Below are 14,676 nucleotides of genomic sequence, written 5' to 3' on the forward strand. Positions count from 1 at the left end.
TTCTAAGCTTACATTTCGCACACGAGGTTGGCAAACAGCTTCCCAAAGCAACACGACTGAGAATATGAGGCTGCCAGGACACTTGGTCACACGCCGTCTGCAATAGTACCCTTCATACATGGCATTAGATTTCAAAACCAGGCAGGAGATTCACTCAGTAGGTTGCCTTTATTTCTCTTTTTCTGGCAAGGTTCCTGTGTTCAGGGAATGACATTCTGGTGAGGGGCAAAACAAAAAGAAAAAGTATGGGCCAAGAGAGGAGCAGGACAGATTCTCCCGTTACAACTAGTAGAAAATACTAGCTGGTCCCTATAAATATATAATCGCAGCATTTCAGTCCATCCAAATGTACAAGATATGTTACAGTTTAAACTTCACAACATGAACAGTGGACATAAAAACTACTTAGATGACTTTCTTAAGCTCATCGTACAAGACAAGCACAAAAGCACCACCCATGCCTCTCAGCACGTTAGACCACGCTCCCTTGAAGAAAGCCTTGCCTCCCTCATCACGGGTGATCTTCTTCCAGCAGTCAATGGTGCCGGAGTACATGATGTCCGCTAGAGAGAAAGAAAAAAAAACAACAGCAAAGAACTCAAACCACCATTCTAGCAATGCATTGGCATAACCTGACAGTGATATTTTGTATTTGTTACCTCCTTTGCGTCCAGACTGCATCATCATACGACGACGGACAGTATCGAAGGGGTAGGACACAAGACCGGCAACTGCAGTCACAGACTGAGCAATCATCCAGCTGACAAAAATGTGTGTGTTCTTGGGGTCTGGAAGCATGCCTAGAAAAGAAGCATAAATCAGGAGTTTAGTGAAGGTCTCAAGTCATGGAAGTAACTTAGCAATGCAAGATAATGAAAACTCACCCTTTGCTGTGTCATAGACACCAAAGTAAGCAGCTCTGTAGATGATAATGCCCTGGACCGACACACTGAAGCCCTGGTACAGACCCTTGATGCCATCGGACTTGGAGATCTTCACTAAGCAGTCTCCCAGGCCTTTGAACTCACGCCCTGCTCCGGCTTTTCCCACATCGGCAGCCAGACGTGTTCTGGCGAAGTCAAGGGGGTACACGAAACAGAGTGATGTGGCTCCGGCGGCACCACCAGAGGCCAAGTTACCTGCGAAGTATCTCCAGAACTGCTTGCGCTTGTCCACGCCGTCAAGGAAAACCTTCTTGTATTTGTCCTTGAAAGCAAAGTTGAGGGCCTGAGTGGGGAAGTATCGGATGACGTTGGCTAGATTCCCTCTCCAGAACGAGAGGAAGCCCTGCTCTTTGGGGATACGGACGACACAATCCATGATGCCCTTATACTGCTTGTCAACTGAGATTTGTTTGCTGGCATGTTGCACCTGTCATTAAAGCACAAATATTGCAGTACATTATAGAACAACATTAGCAACCATTACATGAAGGCAGATAATGTAGTTTGACTTAGCTGTAGTGTAAATTAACTTTTACTTTTCACTTCAACTTTTAAACTTGTGTAATTCAATACAAATCCCCATGATTCTCATGCATCTGTCTGACAGGCACATTTGCATCCATGTGCCAGAGTACTCTCTGTCGGCATCCATTCAACTATTCACACCCTTTCTTCCATCCCTCCTCCTCCTCCTGCTGCTGCTGCTGCTGCTGCTGAGCCCAGGCCCAGTGCAGCAGTGAGAGCCATGCTGCAAACCTTGCTGTGACCTTGTCTGTTAAGTTTTGAAGCCTAACTAAGAGGTGTCATGGAGGATGAGTACTTTTGATACTCAGAAACACAGTGGATAGTCATGCCTATTGCTTTAAGTAACTGTATTATTGCTGAGGAAGACTGCAGCTTGTATTATGTAACAGGTCTGATACAGCTCGGATATGCTCATTCCTCATCTATCCCTGCAGCAGTCTGATACAGCTGCTCTCATTTACTACAGACCTGTTTAAGAACTCTACTTCTACTTAACAATGCAGCATCTTTACATCATTTCAACCACAGCATCTCTTTAACTAACTAAACTTAATAAATCCCTCCATCCTTAGAAACTGCCACATCAACAAGAAAACGTTAAAAATTAACCAACATGTTTCCTGTTTGTGTTGCAGAGACATTACTTGCAACTGTCATTAAATGCCAAGTGCGTGCAAAGGAAAAAATAGTTTTGTTAAAAGTCCCACTCACCTGAAGAAGAAGCTTGACTCTTTCAATGGGGGCAACAGCTGTTTTGGAGATGGCAGCAGCAATACCGCCAGCCAAGAAGTCCTTGGCGAAGGAAATAGCTGTCTCACTCATATTCTGATGTTATCAGTCGCCGTCCCGTCAGACTGTCGGAGGGGTTTGCCGGTTGAGTTGAAATGGCCGAAGTCAATCTAGAAGTGAGGGGATTTAAGGAGACTGAGCGCGAGAAAAAACGCGAACTTCCACTCTCGCTTTTCATTGGTAGGGTGCGGGTGGAGTGGGCAGGGTTGACTGATGCCCTCTGATTCAGATTTGGTGCTCTCCCTCATCAGTCAAATAAGTCACAGCACAATATCTGTCCCACAAGCACACTGTTTCACCAACTTCTTTAATGTTGAGAAGTGTTGAGATATTCTGACTGAATCACATCTCACAACAAAGCAGGTACTAGTGTGTCGTTAAAATCAGCTTTATGGTCAGAGTTGGGTTGAGGTCATGTCAAATGTCAGTCTGACGCAGTTGGGGCATTCAATGCCTCTGTTATGGTGTGTAAAGGTCATCCCATCTGTTAATGTCCTTTGGTTGTCACTCAGTTTCCCACAGTATGGAGGAGGACATGATTGAATCAGCTGACTGATTCCACACAAAGTAAGTGTCAGCAAACTAAAGCCAGACAGAACCAGTTGTGCAAAGTAACTGAGTACATTTACTCAAATACTGTACTGAAGTACAATTTTAAGGTACTTGTACTTTATTTTAGTATTTTCATCGACAGTTACTGCTGTCTTACATTTAAAATATATATATATTTCTTTCTACTCCACAACATTTATTTGACAATATTAGTAACTTTTCAGATGAAGAGTTGACACAATGGATAATATAACACACTTTTAAAATACAACACATTGTTAAAGATTAAACTAGTGGTTTCCGAGCTTTAGGTTGTGACCTCAACTACAAAGCAGTGTGTAGTCAGGGTCACATTTAAGATGTCTGAGTTGTTAACAGCTCCACCAAATAGTGATTTTTCCTTTTAAACTTCTCACATGGTTTCATTTCAATAAATGCTAATTTCACCGAAAATCAAAGATTCGAGAAAAAAATCCAAAAACTGAAAACAGATTTGTTAATTGGAGCTTTCTTTTTTCTTCTTTCCTCTCCCATTAATCATCTCACGACCCTTCAGATTTATCTGATGACCCTTTGGAAGGGCCTGACCCCTAGGTTGGGAACCACTGGACTGAACTATCTAACTTTATTTAAAGTAGTGTAAACTAGCTCCACCTCCAGCAGCTACAACAGTAACAAGCTGCTCTAACACTGATGCTTTAGTAATAATGATATAATGATGTCATATATAATAATATATTAGTCAGAGAGACCAAAATACTACTTTTACTGCATTACCTTAACTACATTTTACTGCTAATACTTGTGTACTTTTACTTCAATACTTCTTCCACCACTGCAAAGAACAAAATCTTACAAATGAACTGGAAGTTTTACAGATCCATTAAACTAATTTCAAAGTGAAGATATTAAGTTGTAGGTTATAGTTACTACTCTGACCAATGACACTGATGCAAATGTCAAAAACTAGAAACAAAAGGCCACTTTCTATTCTGAACCTACACCAAAGAAAGTGGGCTAGAGGAGGTGGTTTATTTTAATTTAATATCAGATTATCATATATATTAAATCTACAGTATGTACCATACAAAAGTACACTTAACAAATAGAAAGTGTCAATAAAAAGCCATTTTAATGTTTCATGCACCTTTCTCTCATCAAAATCAACATTTTGCTTTTTTATACATTAAAAATAGAATCTATCACACAAAATTGCATATAATACGACAATATTACACATTCATGATGCTCAAATTTTAGTTCAAGACATGAAAGAGCATTTTCAGCCTACTGCATGTGAATACACTGTAGTACTACATGATTGTTGCTATAACTGAATAAGCCCCAAAATAAGTAAGTAACGCTCAAGGCACATAATATTAAGTTAAAGACAGTCATGGAAATACATCATGGTTGAGTGAACAAACCATTTTACAATACTGTCAGATAAAATAACAGTGTTCTGAAAGAGGTAGGCTGTTGCTGCAACAAGATACAGTGAACATGTGTTAATTGCTGTAATGGAGATATAACACTGGGAAAACAATGTTATGTAATTGTTACTTGACTCTGAAGTCCAATGAATATTTATGACCCATTTGGACTCTGTCGGTCAAGTGAGTGCAAGATTTGATGCTTTTCACGAGACATCCTCTCATTTGAAGTTTCACCAGCGGTTTCCAAAAGACGACTCTCCTGACCCAAAGTTCCTGTTTCTCAAGTAACGCTTCACTTCTTGAAGCTCGTTCGGCCCTAGGCTCTGGTCGACCCCCGGAGTAAGCTTGTAACTCAGAGGTGAGATGATGTACCCGTTGCGGTAAAGGCAAACCTGCTTACACATCTCAAAGCAGGTGAAGAGAAGGCCAAAGTAAGGAACAATCTGTGAAGGAATAACTAAAGGTAAAAAAAGGAGCCTAGACTCTATTCAACATTCAATGAGCTTTATTCTAATTCAGATTTCACTAAAAGGCTGTTCATGACAAGGCTTTACATCTATAAAACGATGAACGGCCATCATGACATTAGCAGCTGAAATTGGAGAGTGGAGCATGCTGTTCCAGAGACAGTCTCTGCCCACCTTGCCCGTAATATTCCTGCTATGAATTACACACTGAACATTGTTTTCCATGCCCCCCCCCCCCCCCACACACACTCCCCCACTCCCCCTTTTTTCGTAGGCCATGGGTTACAATTCTTTGATAGTCATATTCCAAAGAGCACGTGCAGTTATTTCAGTTCCTATTAATTGTCTGCAGTGCAAGATAAAGTAGGCCTGTTTTAGCCATGTGAATGATAGAGGGTGTAAGTGTGACTGAGTTAATAAATAAACAGAAATTATACTGCATTATGGATTGTTCAGACACTGTACCTTTATTGTGTTAGCGGTAAGACCGTTCCAGAGTGAGAGGACGCCCTTGTTTCTGACCACCTGTATGAAACAGTCGACCACTCCATTGAAATGAACATCAACTCCACCAAAATGGGGGAGACGGGCACTCTGCGCCTGAGGAAAGAATGAAAGTGAAAATGAATGATAGTGATAACACGTGTCCATAAAGTGATGTGATCATGAAGTCTTTTAGCCAAGGTAAAAATCGATCTCTCTCATAATGGCTTTGAGAGTTATTTATGCTTTTATTACCTCTCGGTTAGATTATGGTAATTATCTGTATGTGAGTGTGGATCAGTTGTGTCTTTGTCATCTGCAGTTAGTTCAAAATTCAGCTGCTCGTCTTCTAACTGGTGAAAGAAAGCGTGATCATATAACGGCAGTATTGGCCTCTCTCCACTGGCTTCCTGTCCGTTTTGGGATTAATATAAAATTTTTATTGCTGCTCTATAAGATTTTAATGGTCTAGCACCACTTTATCTAGCAGAACGCCTGCATCATCATTCTTCAGTTAGAGCACTAAGGTCGACCAACCACATACTCTTGGATGTTCTGAGCTCCAGGGTCAAAAATAGAGATGACCGAGCCTCTGCCTCTACCCCAGATCTCTAGAAGAGCTTACCTGTTCATATATGAACTGCTCAGACGTGAGAAACTTTTGAGTCACTGCTGAAGACCCACCTCTTCTCATTGATTTTCAATTCTTGTTCTTATATTGTGCAGAGAGTCTTTTATTATTATTATGTCTAGTGTTTTCTTTTATTCTATTTTTTTTAATTTGTTTTAAATTGATTTATTTTGGTATTTTAAGCTTACACTTTGGTAAACTTTCTTTGTTTTAAATGTGCTATACAAAGACAATTTGATTTGAGCTGTAGTGCACTAAAGGAAAACTAACATTCCTGTCTCTATTTAGAAACACTTTACAACAATTTAGCGCCTGATTAACTCTCACTGTGTGTGTGTGTGTGTGTGTGTGTGTGTGTGTGTGTGTGTGTGTGTGTGTGTGTGTGTGTGTGTGTGTTTGATTGTGATGGGGAGTGCATTTGCTGATCTAATCAACTTCTCTTTTCAACTTTTACCAACTTCTTAAGACATGTAGAGCAACTGACCTGACCAAAACTACAAATATTTCATTTCTTTACAAACAACAATAATATCATATTATCATATCAAATAAAGGGACAACAGCAAATTAGAGTAAACACAATTATGCCCTTTTGAGAATAAAGTGGGAAAAAAACTGTTAAAATCAGCTATGCAGGAGATTATTATGAGGAAGAGGAAGTGTTTTAGCAGTGATAAGAAATTATGTTAATTAAGTTGTGTATTAAAAAGCTGATAAGACTCTGTGTCCTGTGCTCCGTTGTTAACCACACCACAACTCTACAGCCTGACTGCCACGTGACAGATATGTATCTTTAGAAGTTTCAAGGTTCCCAAAGGGAGCATGCATCCACAAGGCTTTTAGACTGTTCAAACATCTTAATTTGTAGATAAAACATCAAGCTAACTAGCGAGTTAAACAGTACTTTGCCTGAATCATTACCCTAAGCTTCTGCAAACACACTAACCAGTGTCCCCATCATCTATTATCTGCATGACGTTTAATGTTTAGTTATTTACACAACAGAGACTATAGCAGTAATTATGTAACTTTTATGTTTGTTGTAAGGCAATGTAATGGTTTCGTGAACTGGACATTTAAAGCTCTCCCCTTGCTTGCTGTCTGATAGTAACTGTCTATCTTTAGAGAACTTATCTATAGCTTCTGCAGACCCGGGACACATTCAACATTCCCAGCTGCTGTTGAACCTTGTGGTAGCTAATAATAGGCATATAAAACCGGATGTAGTATTCTGTCCTTTGATGCACTATTGTTCCCAAGTGCCCTTCCAAACATACAAAATATATGTGAAACGTGACGTAAAGACTAAACCTGCAGACTAAGCATGTTTACCTGTGACCATCATGTTTTTAATAACGCATGTGGAAAATATCCTGACTCTTTAAATGTTCACAGGCTTAATGAGGATAACAGGAAAAACTCACTACAATTACTATTCTGATGGATTTGATTAAGAAATAAAACTTTCCATGCTCCAAAACATGAGTGACCAAGTGAAGCTATCATTTAAGTACACCCATATTGCCCCCTTGTGGAGTAAATGTGGAAATCGAGCCAGCACTGTAGACCTGTTTATGTTTACAGTTATTTTCTAATTATTTCAGGTAAGATCAAACTGAAAAGTCTGTCAAATTATCTCCAGCATTATTCTTATGATGTTGATTACAGTCACACTGAAATATTGCTAGGATATTTAAAAAGACCACAATAACACAACTATACAGATACACTATATTGCCAAAAGTACTCACCTGCCTTGACTCGCATATGAATTTAAGTGACATTCCATTCTTAATCCATAGGATTTAATATGCTGTCGGTCCACCCTTTGCAGCTATAACAGCTTCAACTCTTCTGGGAAGGCTTTCCACAAGGTTTAGGAGTGTGTTTATGGGAATTTTTGACCATTCTTCCAGAAGCGCATTTGTGAGTTCACACACTGATGTTGGACGAGAAGGCCTGGCTCTCAGTCTCCGCTCTAATTCATCCCAAAGGTGTTCTATCAGGTTGAGGTCAGCCTTTGGGGTCATCCCAAAACTGTTCCCACAAAGTTGGGAGCATGGAATTGTCCAAAATCTCTTGGTATGCTGAAGCATTCAGAGTTCCTTTCACTGGAACTAAGGGGCCAAGCCCAGCTCCTGAAGAACAACCCCACACCATAGCCCCGCCTCCACCAAACTTTACACTTGGCACAATGCAGTCAGACAAGTACCATTCTCCTGGCAACCGCCAAACCCAGACTTGTCCATCAGATCGCCAGATGGTGAAGCGTGATTCATCACTCCAGAGAACGTGTCTCCACTGCTCTAGAGTCCAGTGGTGGCGTGCTTTACACCACTGCATCTGCAGAAAGTTGGTGACCTCTGCGCCTCAGCATCCACTGACAACGCTCCGTCATTTTACGTGGCCTACCACTTCATGGCTGAGTTGCTGTCGTTCCCAATCGCTTCTACTTTGTTATAATACCACTGACAGTTGACTGTGGAATATTTAAGAGCGAGGAATTTTCATAACTGGACTTGTTGCATGTGGCATCCTATCACCGTACCACGCTGGAATTCACTGAGCTCCTGAGAGCGACCCATTCTTTCACAAATGCCTTGGTGCGTGATTTTATACACATGTGGCCATGGAAGTGATTGAAACACTTAATTTCAATTATTTGGATGGGTGAGTGAATACTTTTGGCAATATAGTGTATCTAAGTTCAACCAAGCGCTTAAAAGTGATGAAGAGTTGTGATGTCTTCTATATTAATATATAGTATATTTATTTATTTTCCTATTTTAACCGCAGACATTATTTATATCTTCTTGTGGATAGTGTGTGTGTTTACCAATGCTTTGCACTTGCTATTTGTCTTTGTGGCATCTTGTTGTTTTCTGTCTGTAATTTTTAACCATGACTTATTGTGTGTTGTCTTTAAAAAGAAAAAAAAATTAAATGAAATTGATCTCTTTTTAACATATCTGTTTCAGTTCTGCTGAAAGCCAACATGGTAACTTACCTGCATCTTCCGTTTCACAGTTTCAAAAGGGTAGGAGAGTGTTTGAGCCACTCCTGCTGCAAGACAACCATTAATGAAGTTCTGGAGGGAGGAGAAGCGAGAAGGAGGCTCCTGCCACAGCTTGTCCAAGTTCATGTAGACCGCATAGCATCCAACAGAAAACGGAAATGCACCTGCGAGTTACAATTAAATGTAATATTAATGAAATGTGTACAGCCAATGATGTGTGGGCTAGAGATGAAAAGGCCTGTAAGTAGATACAGAAATGCTTTTAATAGGGGGTGGATATTAATATTTTGGTCACTGGCCCAACAAAACTTGACTGTTAGCTCATAAGGACGCATTAAAACTTTTTTTTTTTTTTTTTTTTTAAAGCAGAGCTCCTCTTAACGGTATTCATGTTTGATATCTTCACATTAACACATTCGTATGAATATGCATACACACCCAAGACAGTGAGGGAAAAGCCCCTATAGAGAGCAAGCAGCCCTTCACTCCTGGAGATCTTTGAGAGAGTGTGAATGACGCCAACGTATGTGGGCTCTCTGCAGTTCTGAACAATGAGCCTGGTCTCTGCCACTTCCAGAGGATACGTGACCAGGGCAGCGGCAACACCTGCCAGTCCACCTGCGAATATGGCCCTCCACTGAGAGATGAAGCCCAGTTCATCCATGTGAAGGTGGACTATCCTGCACACACAGAGGAGGAAAAAAACAAAAACACTTAAATGAAGGGAAAGTATTGATTAGACAGTGAACTCCTCTTATTTGTCTGGGTAATTTGATGGCATTGTTTGACAGATGTGAGCTTTAAGTGCACACATGCTGTTTTTGTTTTATGTTTACTTTGTTGTAGGGCTGCAAGTAACCATTATTTTCATTATTGATTAATTTGTCAATGAATTGATTAGCTGTTTGGTCTATAAAATGTCTGCTTTTGTCTTGACCAACAGTCAACAACACAAAAATATTCTGTTTACTATCACAGAAACCATATTATTCACATTTTAGAAGCTGGAACCGTAGATTTTTCATAATTAAAGACTCCAAGGGAATAATCGATTATCAAAAATAGTTTGTTATTAATTCAACATTTGGTAACTTATCGATTAATTATTGCAGCTATAGTTTGTTGTTTTCAAAGCTAATGTAAATATGCGTGTCCACAAAAAGGAACCCCTCCCTGCATATTTATTTTTTTGGTTAAATGTAGTGTGGAAAAGAATAAATTTTAAAATTGATAAATAAATTACTCCAGAAAATTAACTGCAAACCATTTCAATCATGAATCTATTAATCATTAAAATAATGTAGCATTAACAATAGCTGGTTGCAGCATCACAAATATAAGAATATGTGACTTTTCTCTGTTTGACATCACTGTTAATTAAATATATTTGAATTTAAGATTGTTGGTTGGACAGAAAGAAGAATTTGAAGATGCCAACTTTGCATTTAGCTATTTTCCCACATTTTATAGGCTGTGTTCATCAAAAACAAAAAAAGACTGCAAAGTGAACACAATCACTTACTGGCAGTCCTGGCTCAGTTTATAGTTTATTAAAGTTGTAATGAATGTATTAATGATATCACTGTGTAGTAAGATCAATATTAAGAAGTCTGCACCTGAAACCCAATGTAAACCTCAGGCCATGTGTGAGGAAAAGTACATTGTGTACTGTCCAGCCCCCTCATGATGGGGTGTGTTTACATTAACACGTGTCCGTCCGTCACTTCTGAAACGTGACGGAGTGTCTTGTGACTCAGGTAGCTTCCGCCTACACATGGCAGACTGTATTTATGGCTGTTAGTCGGATTACTCGCTGACTGGTATGTTTATTTATCAGCCATGCTGTGGGCACTGCGGTATGTTTTGTCCTGTAGTAACCTGATAGAAGACACTGGGAGCTATGTGCCCTGAGTTCAGCCTCGCGGGCAGCACTTCCTCTCATGACCAGTATGAATGTTTTCTTCCACAGGACTGTGTACATGCAGTCATTACAGCAATCAATGACACATCATTTAAGTATAATATATAAATTGATATATTAGGGATGAAAAAAAACTCACTTTTTTTCAACAATTAGGCAATGTCAATGTCTAGAATGCCTATTATAATTTCCCACCTATGTTATCAAATTCAAAGTGTTTATATTGATCAACCAACAGGCCAAATTCAATATATTTCATTATATTACAGATACAACGATTTGTTGATCGTTTCAAACGAATAATGTAATATCCATTACAGTCTCTAATAAACCAAAGGTGATGTCTTTAAATGTCTTGTTTTGTCCATCCAAAGATAATCAGTCAATCTGATATGAGAAGATAGTTGAGGGGGAGAAGTGAAGAACCTGTGAGACAACACTGAGGGCAACACTGAACCTTTTCACTTTGAATATCGACAGAGAAAATGACGCCCTCTGATTGGCGGAAAAAAGAAGGTGTTCATCAGCACAGTAAAAGAGGAAGTACATATTTGATAGCATGAATTGAAGTAAACATTGCATTTAAACGCACTATTTACTTTATTTTAACATTTTAAACAATGTTAAGGTGCATATCGATGTTTCCGCTGACGAACTTGATGTGTGTTACTCACTAGGCTACTCATCACACGACTTGATTAATCAATGTAAGCTGACAAACAAATAACAGCACAAATAACGCACAAAACACGGATGAGAAAACCACCAGAGATGTTATTAACTAACCACAAAGTGACAGTCAAATGTCTACTTACTTTTTATATGTTGTCAGATGGACTGCAGAGTAAGGAAACAACCGGAGACAAGAAAAGAGATTCCCCTTCCAAAATCCTTTAAACCCTTCATTCTGGTAGATGAGAAGAAAACTTTGCCAAAAACCCCGTTTAGAGTGAAAAGTGCCCACCTGGCTTTTAATTTTAACCACTTCCAAAGGTGACGTGACGGTTTTGCTGAAAAATCCGGCGAAACCGACACACAAAAAGCCCTGAGACCTCGTCAGTCTGTCGTCCGTTTTAACAGAGGCCATCCTGGTTCTGGCTTTCCTCAAAACACTCTGGTTAACGGGTGATTTCGGCTCTCTCAGAGGCAAAGGATAGGATTTGTTTACAACAGGTTAGACATCTAAATATAGAGACCCAAGAGGTAAATCCGCCTTCTGTCAAGACCAGCGGTGTAATGTGACCCGACACGTCAGTGGTGGAGCTGAAGAGATCTCACAGCAACACCAGGGGTCGCCCTTTGACCAGCTGTTAAAACCTGAAGCCTTTTTCTTTTGTTGTCTCCTTTTCCTTTACTATTGCTTATAATAAAATACAAATACAAATATAGGGGGCAAAAATACAAATAAACAATAAAGCAATAAAATACTGATTTGTTTTTGCTTTACGGAGTATTTGGATCAGCAACATCATAAAAAGTACATCTTGATAGTCACAGCTGCATGAATAAATGCAAAGCAGGTTCAGCGATAACAGTAGAGGAAGTGAAACCTGTCAATCATTCTTAGGTGTTTTTCTAGTATATAAAAAAAGAGAAGTTGTCGCATTAAACCCGTCCATTTTCAGCTGACCCTATATGTGGAAACCACATAGTTATGTAGGGATGAGTTGAATGTCTTCTGCCATAGGTGGCGCAATAGTCCACCTTTTTGGGTGATTTATTGGTAATTGGGGTAGATGAAGTCGCAGAACATAACACTCTAGTATGCTTGTGGTACAATTAAAAGTATAAATGTGAGGTCTGGTGGGTTATTGCGTGTGTTAGTTACTTAGCTCTTAGATCCATGTACAGTAAAATGTGTTTTTCATTTATTCTCTTTAAAAGGAAATTATTATTTAACCAGGATGGTCTGCTGACATTCACATGTCCTTTCAAGTATGCGTCATTCTCACTATATTCAGCTCAAAATGGAAGTTCCCTAAAGACTCAAAGTCAGCAATGCAAACATTGATGTAATATCCTCTTTTAGGTCCATAAAGTCATAACTCCAGCCTTTTCTATATTTTTGCTTTTTTCAATAGTTTAGTTGAGAACACTAGATTATAGAAATTTGAATGTACTCAAATGATAAATTAAACAACAACTCAGTCAATGCAATAATAGTTCTTCACCCTTGATGGAACATTTTCATTCTTCCTTTGTTGTGTTTCAAGTGGTGGTAGCTCAGTTCCTGTAATTTTCATATCCATCATTGTTTCTATTAAATGTCTTGTTCTCTTTGTGCCAAAATGTACAATTAAACAGTGAAGCTGTCAACATGTTCCTGCACCAGTCAGACTTTTGTTGTAATTTATTGTGCCATAAAGATAAATCAAGTATGATTCACTATACAACTGTATTCATCAGCAGGGATTTGTTGTCGCTGTCATGTTTCAGCACCATGTTTGTTTTCTCCTTGTCTTTTCCAGTCAGGAGCGCCTCCCTCCCCTGCCGGGCTGACAACCTCAGATGCATGCGAGGAGCCCACCTTCTGTCTGCGGCTGGACCACTTGGCTCCTTCACAAAGGCTTCTGGAATAACAGAGCCGACCAGAGGAAATGACAGCCTGATCACAAGAGGTTTCCCTCACTCCCCCTTACTAGCTGCCTACCGGGGTGGAAAAGGGTGTTGCTGTGAATGGGATACTGGCTTTCACCTCTGAAAACCCAAGGCCTAATTTTGATGCAATGGAGGTAATTGCTGTGATAATTAAGAAGACAGTTCAGTGGTTATTAGTGCTCTCTGAGATGTGCATTCACTGGAGTTGTAGGTCATGCTAGCTACTCAGGGATTCAGGTGACCATTTTAAAGTTCAGGAGTGTTTGAATCACCAATTTATTAAGTTTTAAGAGCCACAATGACAGGTTGGTAAGAGGAATTTACCTCATAAATATGCTCAAACTAGAAAATCTCAAAGGAATATATTTTTTCCTCCTCAGAGCAATAGAAGGGCACTTTGAAAATGCTGTGAAAATTCTTTGATCTCACTGTCACATGTGTTTGGTTTGTAATACACCAGATAATGAGATGGCTGTCTTTAAAGATAAGTGGTGTGATGCTGTATCTTATCAATAAATGCTTGAGCAATCAAACAGGACACCGCCAAGAATCTGTTGCCACTCTGTCTTGTGGGTCTGTCCTTCCTCTGTCCCTCACATTGCTTCGGCCCACCAGTATTTGTATAGAATACAGACAGAGCACTGCCTTCTTCCTGTATGTATATCCCACTCCTGAATGAGCACTTCCTCCACAGAGCCAAGTAGTGCGGGAGCTGCCTGCATGCCTTTGTGTCTTGGGGACTGGCACGTAGCAGTAGGTGTAGGCTGGCTGAGGCATTGTCATTCTCTGGATGTCATGCGCAAGTCGACCCTTGATCTCCCACTTTGAAGTGCATTGCTGGAGGACCTGAGAGAGCAGTCTGTGTATCCAGCATGAGCTCATAGCAGTCAACAGAGGGCGCCCGATACCAGAGAGCACGCACTGAGGCCGTCGCTGTCATCCTCACAGACTGGTGCCAGGCTCACAGACTGTTGCAATAAAATTCTCACCTCATTATCTGAGACAGTCACATCACAGGCTTGTGTTGGCAGGGGAGGGGAAAGAGAAGAAAGGGTGGGGGTAGGAAAGGGGAACCGGCATGGGTGAGTGACACCAAGAGTCTGTCTGTATGTGAGTGTGTCTTTTTAAGGATGGGGGGTGTATTGGTGAGAAAAATCAGGCATAAGTACAATTCACTGTGGCATCATGTTCACACCTTCACCAACAAGGCTCAGGCTGAAACTGCTGCTCTCCCTGGCTCACTTAACTGGAATGGGAGACTTGTTATGCATAGGAGCCTCATTTTATATTAATGGTTTCTGTGATGGGTTAAAC

General features: G+C 40.1%; 2 protein-coding genes across 2 annotated transcripts; both read right to left on the reverse strand.

The window, feature by feature from the left end:
* Nucleotides 1-170: 170 nt before the first annotated feature.
* On the reverse strand, nt 171-2,347 carry slc25a5 (solute carrier family 25 member 5). The gene is made up of 4 exons (XM_053324408.1): nt 2,181-2,347; nt 885-1,371; nt 660-800; nt 171-563 (listed from the first exon to the last, which is right to left on the reverse strand). Exons 1-4 carry the CDS (start codon nt 2,289-2,291, stop codon nt 406-408), a joined length of 897 nt encoding a protein of 298 aa, XP_053180383.1. The 5' UTR covers nt 2,292-2,347; the 3' UTR covers nt 171-405.
* Nucleotides 2,348-3,929: 1,582 nt separating this feature from the next.
* slc25a43 (solute carrier family 25 member 43) lies at nt 3,930-11,914 on the reverse strand. The gene is made up of 5 exons (XM_053324405.1): nt 11,580-11,914; nt 9,282-9,523; nt 8,835-9,007; nt 5,179-5,313; nt 3,930-4,689 (listed from the first exon to the last, which is right to left on the reverse strand). The coding sequence occupies exons 1-5, from the start codon at nt 11,849-11,851 to the stop codon at nt 4,477-4,479; spliced, it is 1,035 nt and encodes a 344-aa protein (XP_053180380.1). The 5' UTR covers nt 11,852-11,914; the 3' UTR covers nt 3,930-4,476.
* Between the last annotated feature and the right edge of the window lie 2,762 nt (nt 11,915-14,676).

Source organism: Scomber japonicus, chromosome 8 (genome assembly GCF_027409825.1).
Source record: "Scomber japonicus isolate fScoJap1 chromosome 8, fScoJap1.pri, whole genome shotgun sequence".
NCBI lineage: Eukaryota > Metazoa > Chordata > Actinopteri > Scombriformes > Scombridae > Scomber > Scomber japonicus.

What these genes read in the sequence shown, in the direction of transcription:
- slc25a5 (XM_053324408.1), bottom strand. Translation starts at nt 2,291, where the DNA reads ATGAGTGAGACAGCTATTTCCTTCGCCAAGGACTTCTTGGCTGGCGGT. An exon ending in GAGTCAAGCTTCTTCTTCAG is followed by an intron (nt 1,372 to 2,180) that starts GTGAGTGGGACT and finishes CTTTAATGACAG; the next exon opens with GTGCAACATGCCAGCAAACA. An exon ending in TGTCTATGACACAGCAAAGG is followed by an intron (nt 801 to 884) that starts GTGAGTTTTCAT and finishes CTTCTTTTCTAG; the next exon opens with GCATGCTTCCAGACCCCAAG.
- slc25a43 (XM_053324405.1), bottom strand. Translation starts at nt 11,851, where the DNA reads ATGGCCTCTGTTAAAACGGACGACAGACTGACGAGGTCTCAGGGCTTT. An exon ending in CTTTTCCCTCACTGTCTTGG is followed by an intron (nt 9,008 to 9,281) that starts GTGTGTATGCAT and finishes TGTAACTCGCAG; the next exon opens with GTGCATTTCCGTTTTCTGTT. An exon ending in CTGTGAAACGGAAGATGCAG is followed by an intron (nt 5,314 to 8,834) that starts GTAAGTTACCAT and finishes TTCTTTCCTCAG; the next exon opens with GCGCAGAGTGCCCGTCTCCC.